An 18,329-nucleotide genomic window follows, 5' to 3' on the forward strand; every position below is an offset into this window, starting at 1 on the left:
CATACAAAGTCAAGAGGTGATCGACACCTCAGCGAAATTCCTCCAGTACTTATAATCCACAACGACCCATATACTTTGGCGCATACTTCGACGTAGTGTGGCTGATAGCCTATGCTCGTAGCTTCCGGAAAGACATAAAAAACGAAAACAGAGAAAATTGTTCGTGGCATTGATATGGACTAAGTTATGAGTCAGTGGCAAATGCTTTGCAGCAACTTTAGCTGAACACGATTTAACGAAAGCACCGTTGAAGCATGACGTATACCAACGGCATCGAAACTACGAACGGGAAGCTCGTTCGAACTCCTCCTTGCGTAGAAATTTCAAACTGCTAACCAATGCCCATTTTGTCACCTTGACTGCACTCTGGACAGGTTGTGGTAGTCTTTAGTCCCGTCAGTAATTGAACTTCCATGCCGATAAAAGGTGAACGTGAATTCTGATATCGTAGAAAGTCCGCGGAGGTAACAACGCACTGTGTGGCATGTAATAACGTAATTTTTTTAAATCCATCTTTACCTCAGCACGCCGCAGTACAAATACGCACTTACATGAAGGTTACTTATCTACCAAGAAACACCACATTTGCAGCCACCAAACATTAGCAACAAGCGTTTTGTATATTTATATCAGCACTCAACTTAATCAATAACCTCGCAGTTAGCCAACTTCACCCCCTTCTATGACCTGTCTCGGTGTAGATTTCTTGATGCACACAAAATAGCTTATTACGATACTGTTAAACATTGTTATACGACACCTGGTCCTTAAACTTCTCGATTTATTTTCATGTTCAAGTGGGAAACTATAGGGCCAAGTAACTTTCCCATACTACATCCTACACGAAGCCCGAGTGGTGATAATAAATATCTGGGGTGTAACATCCCAAAACCACTACAGAGACACACGCACGCACATACCTGAACTGAACAATTATTATGTACATGCAAATAAACACATTTCGGGGGCGCACTGTTGAACGACGTCAAAGAGTAGCATGAATAATGTTGCTCGTTGCTAACTCAATGTCAGTATAACTTATAATCATTGTTTCAGTTTAACCTCCCACAACCACCATATATATGATATGAGAGACGCCGTAGTGGAGGGCTCCGGAAATTTCCACCACCTGGGGTTCTTTAACGTGCGCCCAAATCTGAGCACACGGGCCTCAAACATTTACCTCGAACAAGCACCTGCAGCTTACTTGGTACTTGCAAACAAAACAAAATAACGTTTTTCGCACAATATAAGAACTCATACGGCGTTCTTTCACCATCAGAATACTAAATCACGGACGCATTTGAAAACAAATCCGCAGAAGGTTCTATCAAACATATATATATATATATTTTTTTTTTTTTTTTGCGGGGAGAGTGGGTGGAGGAGAGAAAACTCCGTCGAGAAGAATTCTGTATAACACGAAGCGCAGTTCGTTAACAGGTGTGAGGCATGCATATAACTGTATATACATGACACGTCGCGCGAGTGATCCCCTAAAGCGGAGCGCCAAAGGAGACGGCGTATATATCTTACGCGAGCCTTCACAACACCCTCGTGATGGAACAAGTGTCATCCGGGTCCTCGAGACGAGATGCGGCGCACATTCATTCGGGCAGCCTCCCACCTGACACGAAAGGGGTAAACATGCGGGTCTTCGTAAACACGCTCGCAAAGTTCGTTCCCGCGGAGTGCGCTTAAGAGACTGATATGGCGCAGGGCGAGGGATCCGTTCTTAGAAAAGGAACCGAATTAGCCAGTCTCTATATACGTCAATCTATATATCCCATCAATCGACATCTGGCTACATTTATCTAAACTACCTACAATTAGGGAAGTGACCTTTTTTTTTACTTTTCGGAGCTGTTGGGACCTGAGTCCTGTGGGTCTCGTCGTTGGTAGCTGGCTCCCATCGGACTCGTCCCTTATAGCGAGAAGCAATGCTTATATGGGAAAACAGAGAACAGACGTTTATTTACATTAGAGAGAGGTCAATAAGAAAGTTTAGATATATAGTGGCGTTCTTCGTACATGGCGAGCTCTCCACTCGAAAAAGCACACCGAATGAGCCGTGGGGGCTCATTATAAAGGGTCTGTCCTCCCCAGATCCCTAGATCGGGGACCGCGTACAGAGGGCACAGTCCAATCACGGACCACACATTACCCGCGAGGGTGACGAGCACGCACGGTCCACGCGAACGTTCAAAACTGAAGCGTGGTCACCGCACGGCCATGTGGCACGAACGCGGCTCCCCCCCCCGTCAAGGTGTGTCGCTGGGCGAGGGGTCTGAAGTTGATGACTGCATCCATCGAAAGGGCCGCCGTAAACAAGCTTCAAATGGTGCCGAACGATTCGTTCAATTAGCGGGACGATTCCCGGCCGCCGCCGCCGCCGTCATTTTCCAAAGAAGAAGCTGCACCGGTGGTCTCCCGAACTGCTCACGGCGCCGCGGCGGCAGGACGCCGCACCCTCCGGCCAGGTGGGAACAATACATGGCGGACACAGGCCGCCAACCCGTTTGGCGACTCAAAAGGAACATCAAAAGGAACGCCGATCCATTGTCAGACCTGGCGCCGGTCCTAACAGCCTCTCCGCCGGGGAAAGAAGATCCCGAGGTGCAGTGGCCAGCAGGTACTGTGCAGCGGGATCTGTATTGCAGCTTGTCGGCTCTTCCTCTATTACTTTGGTCCCGAACACTGGATCCGATGATCATCGACCAAGAGGGCGTTGCTCGCAGGGATGAGGTGAACCCCTCCACCATATTCTCCGCCCACCACAAACGAGGAACTGCGGAAACTGCGCCGAAAGCACACCCACACACAAGCAAGCACACGGCAATTCTCTACTCAGAATCACCAGACTCAGATTCACCTGTGGAAGTCATTTCCTTCTACCTCAACTTTATTCCTGTGGCCCCCGCCGAGTCGCAACACCACATCAGCCACTTTTGAAGACATTAAACAAAAACACTTGACACATGATTGGATAAATACAGAAAACTAGTGGGCCTCAAATCGAGGATAGAAAGCAGAAAATCGTTTTGAAGCCCTCGGGGTACTAGGGACAACGACTCAGACCATCTGCGTTGCTGTTGAGTTTACCCTTCTTGTAATGGATATCAAAGGTGTATTGTTGAAGAGCTAAGCTCCAGCGCAAAAGACGGCCGTTTTTCGATGACATGGACTGTAGCCATGTGAGGGGACAGTGGTCAGTCTCTATTGTGAACCTAGAACCGGCGATGTAACAAGCTAGCTTCTGCACAGCCCAAACAACGCAGGCACATTCCTTTTCTGAGGCACTGTATGCTTCCTCACGAACAGAAAGCTTTCTACTGGCATACAGTACAGGGTGTTCCTGGTCGTTCTCTCCCCTCTGACAAAGCACGACACCCATACCCCGGTCGCTGGCGTCACACTGAAGAATGAACGGCTTAGAGTAGTCAGGCGCGCTCAACACTGGCTGACTTTTTAGTGCCTTCTTTAGCGTAGAAAATGCATGTTCCTTGGCCCCATCCCATTTTACGGTCTGGGGTTCAGTCTTTCTAAGAGCGTCTGTCAAGGAACTTGCAATGTCAGAGTAACGCGGGATATACCTTTGATAATAACCGGCCAATCCAAGAAACGACCGAATGTCTTTCTTGGTTCGTGGTTGGGGAAAGTTGTCTATTGCGGCCAGCTTTACTTCTGACGGCCGGCGGTAGCCTTGGCCTATTACATGCCCTAGATAAGCTACCTCAGCGCGCCCCAATTGGCATTTCGCAACCTTCACTGTTAAGCCGGCCTCACGCAGACGACATAGCACAGCTCGCAAGTGTTTCATGTGGTCTATCCAGGAAGAAGAAAAAATAGCAATATCATCTAGGTACGGGAGGGCAAAGTCCTCCATACCCTGTAACACTTTGTCCATTAGGCCAGAAAAGCAATAAGGGGCATTCTTTAATCCAAAACTAAGGACCTTCGGCCGAAATGTTCCCATCGGGGAAATAAACGCCGCAAGCCTACTAGCCCTTTCAGTTAGAGGCACCTGCCAGTATCCCCTGACTAAATCCAAAGTCGAGATGAAATTGGCACTGCTGACTTGCTCAAGTCTTTCCTCAATATGCGGAATTGGATAAGTTTGGTCCTTTGTAATCGAGTTGAGCCTCCGATAGTCAATACACGGTCGCGGCTCTTTCCCTGGGACCTCAACCAAGATCAGAGGCGAGGTGTAATCACTCTCTCCTGGCTCGATCACTCCTAGCTCGAGCATTCGGTTTATCTCCGCGGCCATTATTTCCCGTTGCCTCGGGGAAACGCGGTAAGCTTTAGAACGAATTGGTTCCGAAGATGTCAGCTCAATATCATGAACTAGGGCTTTGGTTCTGCCAGGTGTGTCTGAAAATGTTTCTTTAAAGTCAAACAATAGTTCCTTCAGTTCCGCTTTCTGATCTGGCTCCAACTCCGCCTGCTCTACCAGGTTACTAATAGTCTCGCCAATGTCTTTGTTTTCTGTTGTTAACTCCGGGAAATCAATAGGCATTTCTTCCGGTTGATTGAGCGACATGTTTACAACGGCATGCCTCTGCTGGTACGGTTTGAGCAGATTAGTGTGGTACACCTGTTGCGTTTTACGCCTTCCCAGTCCAGTAACCAAGTAATTTGTGTCTGACAATTTCTGAACCACCTCAACAGGTCCCTCCCACTGGACCTGAAGTTTATTCTTCAGTGAGGGTTTCAGTATCATCACTTTTTCCCCCACTCGAAAGCTTCGCGTCCGGGCTGTCTTGTCATAATAGCGCTTAGCGTTGTTTTGAGCTCTGCGCATTTCCTGCTCCGCTAGTTCTTGAGCTGCGTGAAGTCGGTCCAACAGCTCAAGTACGTATGCTACTACCGAAGGGTCGTCCGCCCGGCCCTCCCAAGATTCTCGAACAATGCGAAGTGGGGAGCGAAGAGCACGTCCGTAAACAAGCTCCGCAGGCGAAAACCCTGTTGATTCGTGAGGAGCGACCCGAAGCGCGAACATAGCTGCGGGCAAGCAAGCCTCCCAATCCTCTTTTTGCTCATAACAAAGGGCGCGTAGCAGCCGTTTCATGACTGAATGTACCTTTTCTACAGCATTTGACTGAGGGTGGTACACTGAACTGTGGATGATTTTAACACCACACTTTTCTAGAAATGTCGAGGTTAGTGCACTTGTAAAAACAGATCCCTGGTCGGACTGAATTTCTGCAGGGAAGCCTACACGTGCAAAGATAGATAAAAGCGCTTTAACTACCTCTTCCGAGCTGAGCTCCTTTAACGGTACTGCTTCCGGGAATTTCGTGGCCGGGCAGAGCACTGTGAGTATGTGCCGGTACCCGGACTGCGTTACAGGAAGTGGACCCACTGTGTCTATAACTAGCCTGCGAAACGGTTCTGTGATAATGGGGACCAGCTTCATAGGTGCTTTAGCCTTATCCCCTGGCTTGCCAACGCGTTGGCACGTGTCGCAGCTTCTTACAAATGCCTCCACCTCCCGAAAGCAGCCGGGCCAGTAAAACTCCCGTAACAAACATTCTTTTGTTTTTTTGATGCCGAGATGCCCTGACCACAAACCTCCGTGGACCAGGTGCAGCAGCTCCTTGCGGAAAGGATACGGTACGACTAGCTGATTAAACCGAACTCCTTTTCGACTCGTGTACTTTCTGTACAAGACGCCCCCCTTCTTGGTGAACTGAATGTTTTGCTTAGCCACCCCTTCCTTCGCGTCTGGCGTTAGGTTACGGAGAGTGGAGTCATTTTCCTGTTCCACTATCAGTTCTGTAGGACTTACATTTAACAGCTTTATAGTGCATTCTACTTCTCGAGATGCCTCGGATTCATCCGGTTTCTTACATCTTTCTTTAGATATTGTGTTTTGAGGCTCCATTATAGGGTGGTCCAGTTTCGTGCCAGGTAAAGAAGGCTCTGCCGCTGAAGCTGTTTCGTCTGCCACCGGATCTTTATAAACTGTCTGAGCGGCGAGCTCCCTTGCTTTGGATCGAGTTAAGGCCTGTACGATACCCTCACTGAACCCAATTCCTTTTTGTCGCAGCAAGTACTCTGATTTATTTGAGAACAAATACGGGTATTGCACTGGGAGATGTGCCGAAACGGCAGCTTCAGTGTCTAGAACACCGAAAGGGCCTTCGATGCGGACTCTTGCTACTGGGAGACATGCACTGTTTGTCTCTACTGCTTGTCTTATCCATGCGCATTCTCCTGTAAACTGACTCTCCTCGACATAGGACGGGTGCACTACATCCATAGTGGCGGCCGAATCGCGGAGCACGCGGCACGGTTGGCCGTTCACGACTAGGTCTCGGATGTATGGCTCTAGCAATTTCATGTTTTCGTCATTACTACAGAGTGACATTAACACAACTTTCGGGTTCTTACAACCCAAAGAAATATGCCCCGTCTGTTGGCAGTTATAGCAAACTATCGGCTTCTTGGCCTCGAACGCCTTTTTCTGTTGCCCTTCCGCCCTTTTCTCGGGTGCTTCTTCCTTTCTCTTGTTTTTCTCATCACCGCTTCCTTTGGAGTCTAAACCCCCCTTCGGCATATACCGACCCGACTTTGTCCATCGCGGAGGCTTGTCGGCCCGATATTTACTAATCTCCCTCCTAGGGACATCCTCGCCTTCGAGGGCACGGCGATTTACGTACTCCTCTGCGAGCTCTGCCGCTCTCGTGATAGTATCTACTCCTTGTCTATCCTGAACCCAGTACCTAATGTTTTCAGGTAGACGCCGAAAGAATTGTTCCAACGCAAAACACTGCAGAGTCTTTTCCGCGTCGCCAAGCGCACCCTCCTCTCTAAGCCATTCCTCCAGATTTACCTTTAAGGTGTACGCAAACTCTGGGTATGATTCGTCTTTGGCTTTCTCGATCTCACGAAATTTTCGCCTGAACGCCTCCGCTGACAGTCTGTACTTTTTGAGCAGACTCGCTTTGACTCTGTCATAGTCGTCTGCGTCTTCTTTACCCATACGGGCTATAATTTCAGCTACTTCACACGGCAGCAGCGTAAGCAAGCGCTGGGGCCACGTGTTTTTAGCAAAATTTTCCCTCTCGCACGTGCGCTCAAAGTGCACCAGAAAAAGACCCATGTCCCCTCCTACCGCGTAGGATGGCATCAAATCTGTCATTCGGCGCTCTCTTTCTCGTGCCACTGCGCTAGCTCCGTTCATTGATTGAGCCTTTGCTAGTTCAATTTCTAGGCGTTTCATTTCCATACGATCGATACGTTCTCTTTCCCTTTCCTCTTTTTCCTCATGACGTCTCTGTTCCTCTTTTTCCTCACGACGTCTCTGTTCCTCTTTTTCCTCACGGAGCCTCTGCTCCTCTTTTTCCTCACGGAGCCTCTGCTCCTCTTTCCTTTGCGTAATAGCCTCCAAGCATTCGCTCAGCTCCTCGTCATCTGCCCCGATCTTCTCGATGGCGTCAATGATCTCCTGCTTTCTTTTCGTCTCGGCAATTACCTGGCCCAGCTCTCGGGCCAACTCTAACAACTCTGGTTTTTTTAGTCCCTTCAAATTCATGGCGGTCCTTGGTGCTGCTAACTCTTTTAACTAAACAACTTTGACGTACTATCAATACTTCCGTCCACCGTTACCAAATCACTGCTTTGTTTACAATCCTACGCAAAGCCTGGTGATATCTCAGCAAAGAAAAGCAGTGCACTCACCCTATGCAGTCATGAATTCGGACGCGTTCCTTCCAGTGTTGTCAGTGATGCCACGAAGCAGTTTTGTCCGACTCTAGGTCCTCCAGACAGCAGGTCTCAGCATTGCCTCCTGGTCGATGAGCTCGATCCCACCGCTGCCATCCAGTTGTTGGGACCTGAGTCCTGTGGGTCTCGTCGTTGGTAGCTGGCTCCCATCGGACTCGTCCCTTATAGCGAGAAGCAATGCTTATATGGGAAAACAGAGAACAGACGTTTATTTACATTAGAGAGAGGTCAATAAGAAAGTTTAGATATATAGTGGCGTTCTTCGTACATGGCGAGCTCTCCACTCGAAAAAGCACACCGAATGAGCCGTGGGGGCTCATTATAAAGGGTCTGTCCTCCCCAGATCCCTAGATCGGGGACCGCGTACAGAGGGCACAGTCCAATCACGGACCACACATTACCCGCGAGGGTGACGAGCACGCACGGTCCACGCGAACGTTCAAAACTGAAGCGTGGTCACCGCACGGCCATGTGGCACGAACGCGGCTCCCCCCCCCGTCAAGGTGTGTCGCTGGGCGAGGGGTCTGAAGTTGATGACTGCATCCATCGAAAGGGCCGCCGTAAACAAGCTTCAAATGGTGCCGAACGATTCGTTCAATTAGCGGGACGATTCCCGGCCGCCGCCGCCGCCGTCATTTTCCAAAGAAGAAGCTGCACCGGTGGTCTCCCGAACTGCTCACGGCGCCGCGGCGGCAGGACGCCGCACCCTCCGGCCAGGTGGGAACAATACATGGCGGACACAGGCCGCCAACCCGTTTGGCGACTCAAAAGGAACATCAAAAGGAACGCCGATCCATTGTCAGACCTGGCGCCGGTCCTAACAGAGCATAGTTCGGAGAAGGAAAAAAATATAGCGTCTTGGAGCAGTCATAAGTGTTTTCGGGGTGGAAAAAATGTTAGTTTGGAGCAGCTATTGGTGGTTTAAAAGCAGATACAAAATTTCCCGTACATTAATTGGAGTTTAGAGCGTCATCAAAGCATCTCGTTAATATTAACATTTATTATAGAATATATTTCACAGAGAACAATGTAAATTACAAGAAGCGAACAATAACAAAGATGGCTGGTTGTCAAACTTGTGCTGTGAAATGAGCTTTGAATTTAAATTACTACCATTTGCGGCAGAAATCAAGTCAAACCGTGACAGCTGGGCACCGCATTTTAGAAGTAACCACAATACAACAAACCTGTTGCCAACTAAGCAGTAGATAATCGGCACGACATAAAAGCAATGCTGTTTGTTTTCCCATTTCACCACACTAGACTACAAGCCTAGCTGAAAAAAAAACTGTCAAATGAGCCGTATGCATATTCCAGTTCTTATCGCACGAGTTAATGCTGCATACTAGTACTGCTGCACACTAATAGCATACAGGGATGATAGTATAGGCACCGTGCATTTCCCATATGACTGCAGCACCACGCAGAACACTAAGCCTAACGGGCTCTGATCGCAGCGGTGGCGGAGCGATCGTTTGGTCGTGACCCGTCGAAATAGGGCAGGGCCGCGCAAGTCGTCGATATTGCCTCGACGTGTTTGTTTTGATAATGTCCTATGTTGCGCATTTTGAAGTGGATTTAGATTGGACAGCGTTCTCAAACGACGAAAAACACACGCTCTTCGTTACAGTTTCGTGCAAACTTGATGATATCATATAGCTGCACATATCGCTACATTACATTTAAAAAATCCTACAGTGTCTGCCACAAAGAACAGGGGCAAGAAACGCTGCTCGCCACTCCATCCAGCCGCAGAGCGAAAATCGCAGAGCATTCGCAGTCCGTGTCAAAACGAAACCGCCATAAGCAAATACCGTTTGCAAGCGCTGCGGGCGTTGCGAGCAGCGCCATGTGAGTTTTGGAATAGCGTTTGCCCAGCTGCAAACCGCAACGCACGATCGCAGCGACACCCTAGCATCGAAACCAGCGTTTGCGGGCCTCATGCGAGCCGCGATTGCCGCACGCTATTTCGGATTTTCTGCGTGCGGTCCGCGAACGCCGACTCGCGTTACGACGCATGCGCAGTGGCAGCGACCACACCGCAAGGGCTCGGGATGAGCTATTCTAGAACTCCCTAATATCAGCGAGCTCGTGACGGGGCGATGCGAGCAACCCAGCTCCCTCAGGTGAGCGTACGGTGCCTGTGAAGATTCGTTTCGGTCTCTTTGGCGCTTTTGAGATGGTCAAACTGTAACGGTTCGTCATTCTAATTCTCTCAGTGCCACTTCGGAGCATTTCACTTTTGGAGCTGTTTGGGGCCATTGGAGCAGAACTTCCATCACTGTACCTACATCTCTACAGACCTCAATGCATCCATCAATCTAGGTACCTATAGACTACCTTGATATTTGTCAGGCTATCTCTAATAATAATATCGAGGTCTGAGGGACGCCGTATAATAAGGGGGAAGGGTGTCTGGAAATTTCAACTGTATACGGTATTCTTTAACATCGCGCATTACACCGATCGCTATAGAACTTTGCCGACATCTTTGCCGGGATTGAACCCACAAGTTTCGGGCCTCAAGCAAAGCACCTCAATCGCTTCACAACCGCGGCGGAGGAGTCATCTGTCTAGGCCAAGGGTCTCAAGACACGCGGTTCTTTTTCCAGCGCCCGCTCAACACATGACGGGCTTTTATCTGTGTCTTTTTCTTCTTCTGAAGCAGTATGTTTACGAGCTACACAAATCTTATTGGTCTCAAATATTTCTTTTTTTTTTCAATTCGTGATGCGCCGTTTGTTTAAATTGAATAGTTGAATAAAAACTGTATTGCAGCATACGTTTCCAGGTTTCAATAATTCAGGATATCGGTAATGATAAGCGTTTCTCGACACCTGACGTAAAATCCCCTTCAGGTGTAACCGACGTCCCAGATATGGAAAAAGAGGCAACGCAGCTAAACGTGGCTAAATGCGCAGCAGTTGTACAGCCGCGGAGGCTTTCTAAGAGATTACTGCAAGTGTAATAAGAGTACGTATACCAATATTGATATGTGGGGTTTAACGTCCCAAAACCACCATATGATTATGAGAGACGCCGTAGTGGAGGACTACGGAAATACGACCACCTGGGGTTCTTTAACGTGCACCCAAATCTGAGCACACAGGGTACCGTGACCTTTCGTTTTTACTGATTAACAGCTTTTCGATGTTGTTCACGGATGTTTCTTCGGTTTATTCCCACACACCTGTGCTACATCTGCTGTAGACGCCGCGCAGTGGACACATTGCACGGTCATAGGGGGGCTTCGCCCCTGAAAACGAGAGAAACGGTGCGCGGACGTTCCACAGAGTCGACATTTATCTGCCGCGTGACATCTTTCGACGTTAAAGCCCGCTTCCATAAAAAAACAGATAACCCGCCCGCTGTCGTTTCGAGTCAGCGCGTGCGTAAACCGCGTCCGAAACACGTTCCACGCGGCTGCCGCCCTTTCGTGCCGACTTCGCAGCAGCTGCGCGCGTACATAACAACGGAACTCACGGACAGCGTTGACCGACGGCCGTTGGACGCACGCGGCAACAATGCAGACGGCACGACGCCATCGGTGCACTGCAGAACGCAGCCGCGCGAAACACTGCCGCCTGCAGAACGCGTCGGCCCTGTCAAAAGGCTTCGCGAACGGCCGAACCGCCGACTCGGAAACTATACGAGTCAACGGCCTTGTATAACTTCAAAAGGGTCATGACACCACTCCTTTAAGAAAAAAAATTGCAGTTTGCTCAAAATTTACGCAAAAAAGGTTTGCGAATAATAGATGCAGAGAGTTCACTACGTATACGCACATAAGAAAAGTGGACTACACAAAATATTTCAGTGCGAAACAAGCCCCAGAAGTCTGCAGCTATAAATTCCCACCAACGACCGCCGTACACTGCCACGACATGTGTTACGTCATGTGCACGCAATGTCGAGCGGAGCCAGCGTCTTGTGCCAAAGTTCCAGCCTCTGCCGCTCATTCACTCTCAATGTCGTGTTGGAGAAAACTCAAATATTTCGATTAGCTGACCGCGAACAAGATTGTTCACCGGAGTGCAGACGCTCGCACAGCGAGTAGCTGGATACGGCCACCGCTCGCGAGTGTCCCAGTGTTGCCCGACTCTAGGGCCCCTCGCATGTTTGTAAAAATATTGAATTATAAATTATTGGGTGCTCCACCAAACACATTAAAAACTTTGTCAGACAGTTAGCGAACGCGAAAGGGAAGCAACGCATAACCCTGAAAGCATCAAATTAAATTGAATACAACTTCATTTGGTCGCGCTAACGCGACGGGGTCACGCATTTCAATGTACATAAAAAAACTTGGCAGTGGTTTAGCTTAGCTCAGCTAAGCCGGGATATATACGTGGCGTGAGCTACGGACGGACGCATGCACAGACAGACAGACGGATGCACATACAGACGGACGGACGGACTAGCGAGCGAGTTCACGCAAGCCAAGCGCCCACCCACTATGGATGGACACGTCACTCCTGGATCTTCTGCAGGCCTTCTGCGGCACGCCAGCTGTGCGCCATGTGACGTCACCGCTCATCGAGCATATGCAGCACGGCTCTGATAAGCCACGCGATATACCGCTGAACCCACAAAACATGAATGAGGCTATATACGCTACAAATGAATGCATAACAAACCAGCCATCTGCGACCCGCCCCGATGTCCACTCAAACAGCATCGTTCACGGTGCGGTGGTATCCGCGCTTTTATGTACAGAAGAGACAGCGTCCAGACGAGGCATATAACGGCGCGTGACGTCAGACAATAGGCTGGATGGGCGGACGCCAGGGCCTCCCTCCCGCAACACGCAGTCAAGCGTTGTTTTTCGGGTCTCCTTGGCCCACATTCGGATTCCCCGGACTCACTGCGTTACACTGTCGTCGCTGCCTGTGACCATCGCTTATGTACGACGGAGCTGCAAAAAAACTCCCTCTTCGCTGTTGCATCACACACTCTGACTGAAAAATCGACTCGCCGTCTTGATTTAGTCGAATATGGCTTTAGTTCGCCAAGCACTAAGGCGCGATTTCCTTTCCCGCGATAACCGTGGCCTCGTTACGGTAAAGGCTAGTAGCAAAATAAATAAACGAGACAACAAACGGGTAAACTCGCAGAGTCTCTTGTGTATTCGCTTAAGACAACCCATCGACGAAAGGCATCTTTTCTGTTTTGTTTTTTTCCTTCAGTCCGTGTATTGATGCTGCCCAGCCTCCCTCTGAAAGCTTTTTGCACCCAACGTGGTAATGCAATGCTTCAAAAATCGGGGCGACTCACCTGGCTTTGCATTGCCTCTGTGATCAGACTACTTTTGACTGAGCTACGATGTCATGCGATGAGGTCATCGTGTGACGCCACATCACAGTGACGTCACAAATATCGGTAATCTGTGACATCATCGCGTGATGGTCGTTGGCATCTCCCGTCCCCGACACGGACGGTCAAAATCCGCGCTTGATAAACCATCGAAGGTTTCCGCCTTTATAAATAAATACTGGACAAAGAGTGCCCCTAACTCCTCGTGAGTCAGCAGCTATCGTCCATCGTTGCTAACACCTTCGGTGCGTTGACAAAATAACTTCCTAGTCCCAGTACAGTAATCCTCGTCGTCACGATGTTTTTTCTTTGTTTTTCTTTTTTCAATGTCACTGCTGAAAACGATCTGTGGTATTCCCTCCGCCAACAACGATGTTTATCTGGGAGCAGAGAACATTTCGCCCTAAAACCCGTCCCCAGGAGAATTGCTTAGAGTTACTCTATACGATACAACTCTAGAACTGCTTGCCAAGTGCTGCCATCTATCGACAAACGCACAAGAGCAAGCGGCGCATTGATTGATTGATATATGGGGTTTAACGTCCCAAAACCGCCACACAATTATGACAGACGCCGTAGTGGAGGACTGCGAAAATTTCAATCACCTGGGGTTCTTTAACGTGCACCTAAATCTGAGCACACGGGCCTACATACAGCATTTTCTCCTCCATCGAAAATGCAGCCGCCTCAGGCGGGAATCGAACCCGCGACCTGCGGGTCAGCAGCTGAGTACCTTAGCCACTAGACCACCGCGGCGGGGCAAGAGCAAGCGGCGCAGCGTTGGCCGTGGTTTCGAGAGCAAATCGCGGGCCCGCACGACTTTTCACGTACGATGAATGTTATGCGATACAAAAGCATTGACGAATGCTATACGCACCACTGAAAACAAGCCGAGTTTCAACTGCGAAGGTCAGGCGATAACATTTAACTATCCAACGTGGCTACAGAAAACCTCGCGAAGCGTACTCTGCGAGGTATATTTGAAAGAGCTCCGAATGAATCGAAATGAATTCCGAATGAATCGGAATGAAAGGACGGTCCGATTCATTCACTGATGCACGAAACATGCAAAGTGGTTAGTGTTCGCCTCTTGCTAGCGCGTTAGCACTGAGACTATAGCACAGCCACACAAGCGAGCGTCTGCCTACTGACCATCCTCGAGAGGACGCTCCTGAGTTCCGCGTGGCGGCGCCACAATTCTTGGGCATTGTGAATAGAAATTCGCTATCGCGTACGAAGTTTAAGTACGCACGCCTAAGAAAATGGATGGGTTCTAATGTCGGAAGAGATGAAAACAGATTTCAAGTAATAATGACTCAGCCAAAAAAAAAACACAGCACGAGAGTCTGAAACGTATGCGACGCACGACAGGTTCATATATCGGTGTTTGTTGTTGTCCCCAAAAAATTTCGCGTTTTCTTTTCGTTTTATATTTATTGCATTATTTAATTTTACGATACATAGATTGTTGAAAAAAAAACACAGAGGTTCCGGCATACTTGCAACATTCAGGGTGCGCGGATACATTTGGTGACGGATTATTCGATACGTCACGCACTCGCAAGGTACTGGGCTCAGGTCCCTGTATACATCGGTTCGACACCTTACGAGCTTCGAATGTTTGGTGTTCATTTTTTTGTATGCCGTGGAAGTCGAGGTTTCGATAGAGACTCCGAACACGAAATGTTACAGTATAAAAACACATTCGGTAGGTACCACCTATATGTTTTCCACATATTTCCTGTAGGAATCGGCATATATTTCCGTCAAAAAGACGCTGCGTACTGCGGACAAGTATTCCGGGGAAGTAGCCCTGGGACACTCTTCGCGTTGAAAGCGAAACCGCTGTTCGATTCAAGTCGAGAGAAACCGCGTAGCAACAGACGCGCGGACTCGCACACACGACGACGCAGGCGCCACTCGCTATACAAACGTCACAGGAGTCGCCGCCGTATCTAGCCCGAATAATCGCCGCTCGCATCTCTCTCGCGGCCTCTCCAACGATACGGCGTGTGTACACTCCACGCTGTTGTCGCCGCCCGTGCGTATATACGCTGCAGCGTGCGAGCGACGCTCCCGTCTTGGCAGCTGGCGACTGCTGCTACGAAGTGGCCGCCAGGCTGGCTACCGATGACGGCGAGACGGAATACGCAACGAAATGCCCCCCCCCCCCCCCTCCAAAGTCACTTTCTTTAGCAGTGATGGAAGTGACTTTTTTTTTTTTCTTCATGGAGCATATTTTAGAGCAGAAAAAGCACTGGAGCAGCCATAAGCGTTTTTGGAGCCGGAAAAAAAAAAATGCTACTTTAGAGCAGCTATTGGTGTTCTAGGACCATACATTAAATTTGCCATACATTATATTAGGAGTGATATGGATGTTTCTTACGAGACAGGTTGTCAAAAATGTGCTGTGAAATGAGCTACAATTTAAAATACCGGTATTTTCGGCAGAAATCAAATCAAACCGGAAAAGGCTGAGCACCACGTTTTAGAAGTATTTAAAATCCCATACCACTGTTGCCAAATAAGCAGTAGTTAACTGGTACAATATAAAAACAATCCTGCTCATTTTCACATTTGATCTCATTAGCCTGCATGTCTAGCTGGAAAAGAAAGCCAGAAGTGTTATATGCTTAATATGACAATTATTGTAGCAGAAATGAGATCATAGCCGATAATGCAGACTAGGATGATAGTACACCGAGAACTTTCAGTTCAATGAGGACTTTTGAGCCGGTCAAACCCTAAAAGTTTGTAGTTCTTATTATTCGGGTGCCATTTTGGAGCAGGTTTGGAACAATTGCAAACAAAAATTAGCGTTTGGAGAAGCATAGAGCAGAGTTTCTTTTTTGCAGCAGTTAGGAGCAACTGGAGCAGCACTTCCATCACTGCTTTAAGAAACGGGCACCATCAGTCCAATCATACAAAGCCGAAACATTATGATGAGTCAGCAGAGTCCCAAGAACATTATCACAGTAACATAATCGCTTCGATTTAAGTCTCTCACGATTATGAGCGACGCTGTAGTGGAGGGCTCCGGAAATTTGTACTCGATGTTTCTATACGTGCACCGACATATGCAAAGTCCACGGGCATTTCACATGTCACGTCCATGGAAAAACACGATTTTAAAAAATTATTAAACGCGAAGGTGGGCCTTCTAATTAAGAAAAGCAACCAATGGGCTGCTCTGCCACGGCCGCTGCATAAAAAATGTATCGTGATTGTGCGCTATCAGACCTCTATAGGTAAGGTAGCCTGATGTTAATACATTAAGTGGATCTTGGGATAGCTGATCTGGGTTCACGGTGGCGAATTTCAGAGCGCGAGAACATAAGGGAGTGTTGGGGGGGGGGGGGGAGATGAGAGAGTAGAAACTCTTTTATGCTCTGTCTCAGCTTTTCTTTTTTTTTTTTTGTGCTCTCACGCTATGAAATTCCTCAATACATTTAATACAGAAATTCAATTCCTGGTATCTTAAGAGCCGGAAACAAAAACCCAATAATGCAAACACGCCGCAGTCGGGGACGCCGGTCAACGTTGATCACATGGGGTTTCTTAACGTGCCCTTACAATTGCGGACGGGTGTCTTCGTACTGCGACATAGTCGAAGATCGACAGCCACGGCTGGGAGTCGAATCCGCAGCCTACAACGTAGGACAGCCTATGCAACACCGTAGCCGCTGTATAGGCTTACACGGCCTGTCGTAGGAACTTTCCGAGTGAGTTAAAGAACCCCAGGCGGTGGAAATTTCCGGAGCCCTCCACTACGGCGTCTCTCATAATCATATGGTGGCTTTGGCACGTTAAACGCCACATATTAATCAATCAATCAATTATTACACCACAAAATAGCTATTTGTTCAATTCACACAGGTTCAGCGCAATATTTCGGCGAAGGGAAGTGCAAACTTTGTAAGTTTGCATTTCATTCCACTGAAATATCACACTGCATCTATATATGGTCTGAAATTTTGTGTTTCATTACACTATGGCCCACATTTTATCGAACCATGTCAACTTAAGAGCCGTGTGTGCCAATTACCTTTGCTCCAAGAAAGCTGGGTGAAATAAACACTCGCTTTCTTATCAATTTTCCTTCATATCACCAAACGTGAAAGCTTGAAAACGCGCAGGTTCTTCGCGTGTACACCAAAATGTTCTGTCCTCTACACGCTGGAGAAATTAACGAGTTGTCCCCTGATATTGCAGCTTTTCAAGCTCGTGAATTTATTCCGCACCGTATTTTCACGTCAATTTATGCCTTCCCGAGATTCTTGTTTCTCTTTAAAAAAAAAATACCAAGCAGGGAAGCAATGACGTCAAACCCACGACAAAGAGACGTGCGCAACATTCCGTTGCCTTCTTTTGTTACTTTTTTCTTTTGTTTTTTTTTTCTTTCTGCGACAGCTATTGCATAAATATATTGGCACACGTGCTAGCGCACTAGGGGTAACCGAGAAGGCTCCAAACGCAGCTGGGGACTTCCGAGTAAGCAATCCCCTATGTACGGCTCAATAAACGCTGTCAGCGTCGCCTTGAACGCGGCGGCACTTGCAACCGGGACGACAATTCACAACAAGATAGATTCGAATTCCAATGAACGCGAGATTCGCTCACCCACAAACCTTCGTAGGGAAAAAAATGATATTGCTTTAGCGCAGCTCAGTTTGAGCGTGAAGGAAAGATACTATGCAGTCTTGAAGGGGAAAAGACAGACGACAGTGTTAGCACTCACATTGTCGTCTGCCTTTGCCCTTCTTGACTGCACTGAGCTGAGCAAACTGAGCTGCGCTAAAGCAATATCATTTTATCATGCACCGACTCACCCAGTCAGCAGTATACTTGCCTTCGTAGGAACCCTTTGTTGTTTTAACTTGTCAATCAGCACACACACGAATACACGACGCAGCAAAAAAAAAAAAAGACCATTCGACAGGACAACCACTACACTCGAAACTATAGTTTGTTTAGTTTATTTAACAGAAGATCTCTGTGCGCTGCTTCACAAGTTTACACGAACTAACACCATAACTCCCCCAAATTTCAACTTTAATGAGGCACCTTAGTTACGGCTGAAACTACAACTTAGCACTAAGCTACGTTGGACAAAGTACGGAAGAAACTCGTAACGACACCAGCACTTCAAAGCCTCGTCTCGCGTTATAGCGTCGAGCTTTTTCTTTAGAACAGCCAACCACGTCCAACTAGACCAAACTGCTTTCCCGACGTCCATCATTACTTTCTTTTTCGTAAGATATCGCACTCGGTTTGAGTCGGGCTCA

General features: G+C 48.2%; 2 protein-coding genes across 3 annotated transcripts in view; both read right to left on the bottom strand.

The window, feature by feature from the left end:
* Positions 1-13,017, bottom strand: part of LOC142765137 (uncharacterized) — a 33,113-nt gene extending 20,096 nt beyond the window's left edge. The window contains exon 1 of the mRNA XM_075865708.1: positions 13,006-13,017. Coding sequence (XP_075721823.1) covers positions 13,006-13,017 — 12 coding nt within the window. The remainder of the gene's footprint in view (positions 1-13,005) is intronic.
* The window catches only part of Pli (E3 ubiquitin-protein ligase pellino), a 143,443-nt gene that overhangs the window by 117,106 nt on the left and 8,008 nt on the right, over positions 1-18,329 (bottom strand). The window lies entirely within an intron of this gene.

The sequence above is a fragment of the Rhipicephalus microplus genome, chromosome 6 (assembly GCF_043290135.1).
Source record: "Rhipicephalus microplus isolate Deutch F79 chromosome 6, USDA_Rmic, whole genome shotgun sequence".
NCBI classification, from domain to species: Eukaryota; Metazoa; Arthropoda; class Arachnida; order Ixodida; family Ixodidae; genus Rhipicephalus; species Rhipicephalus microplus.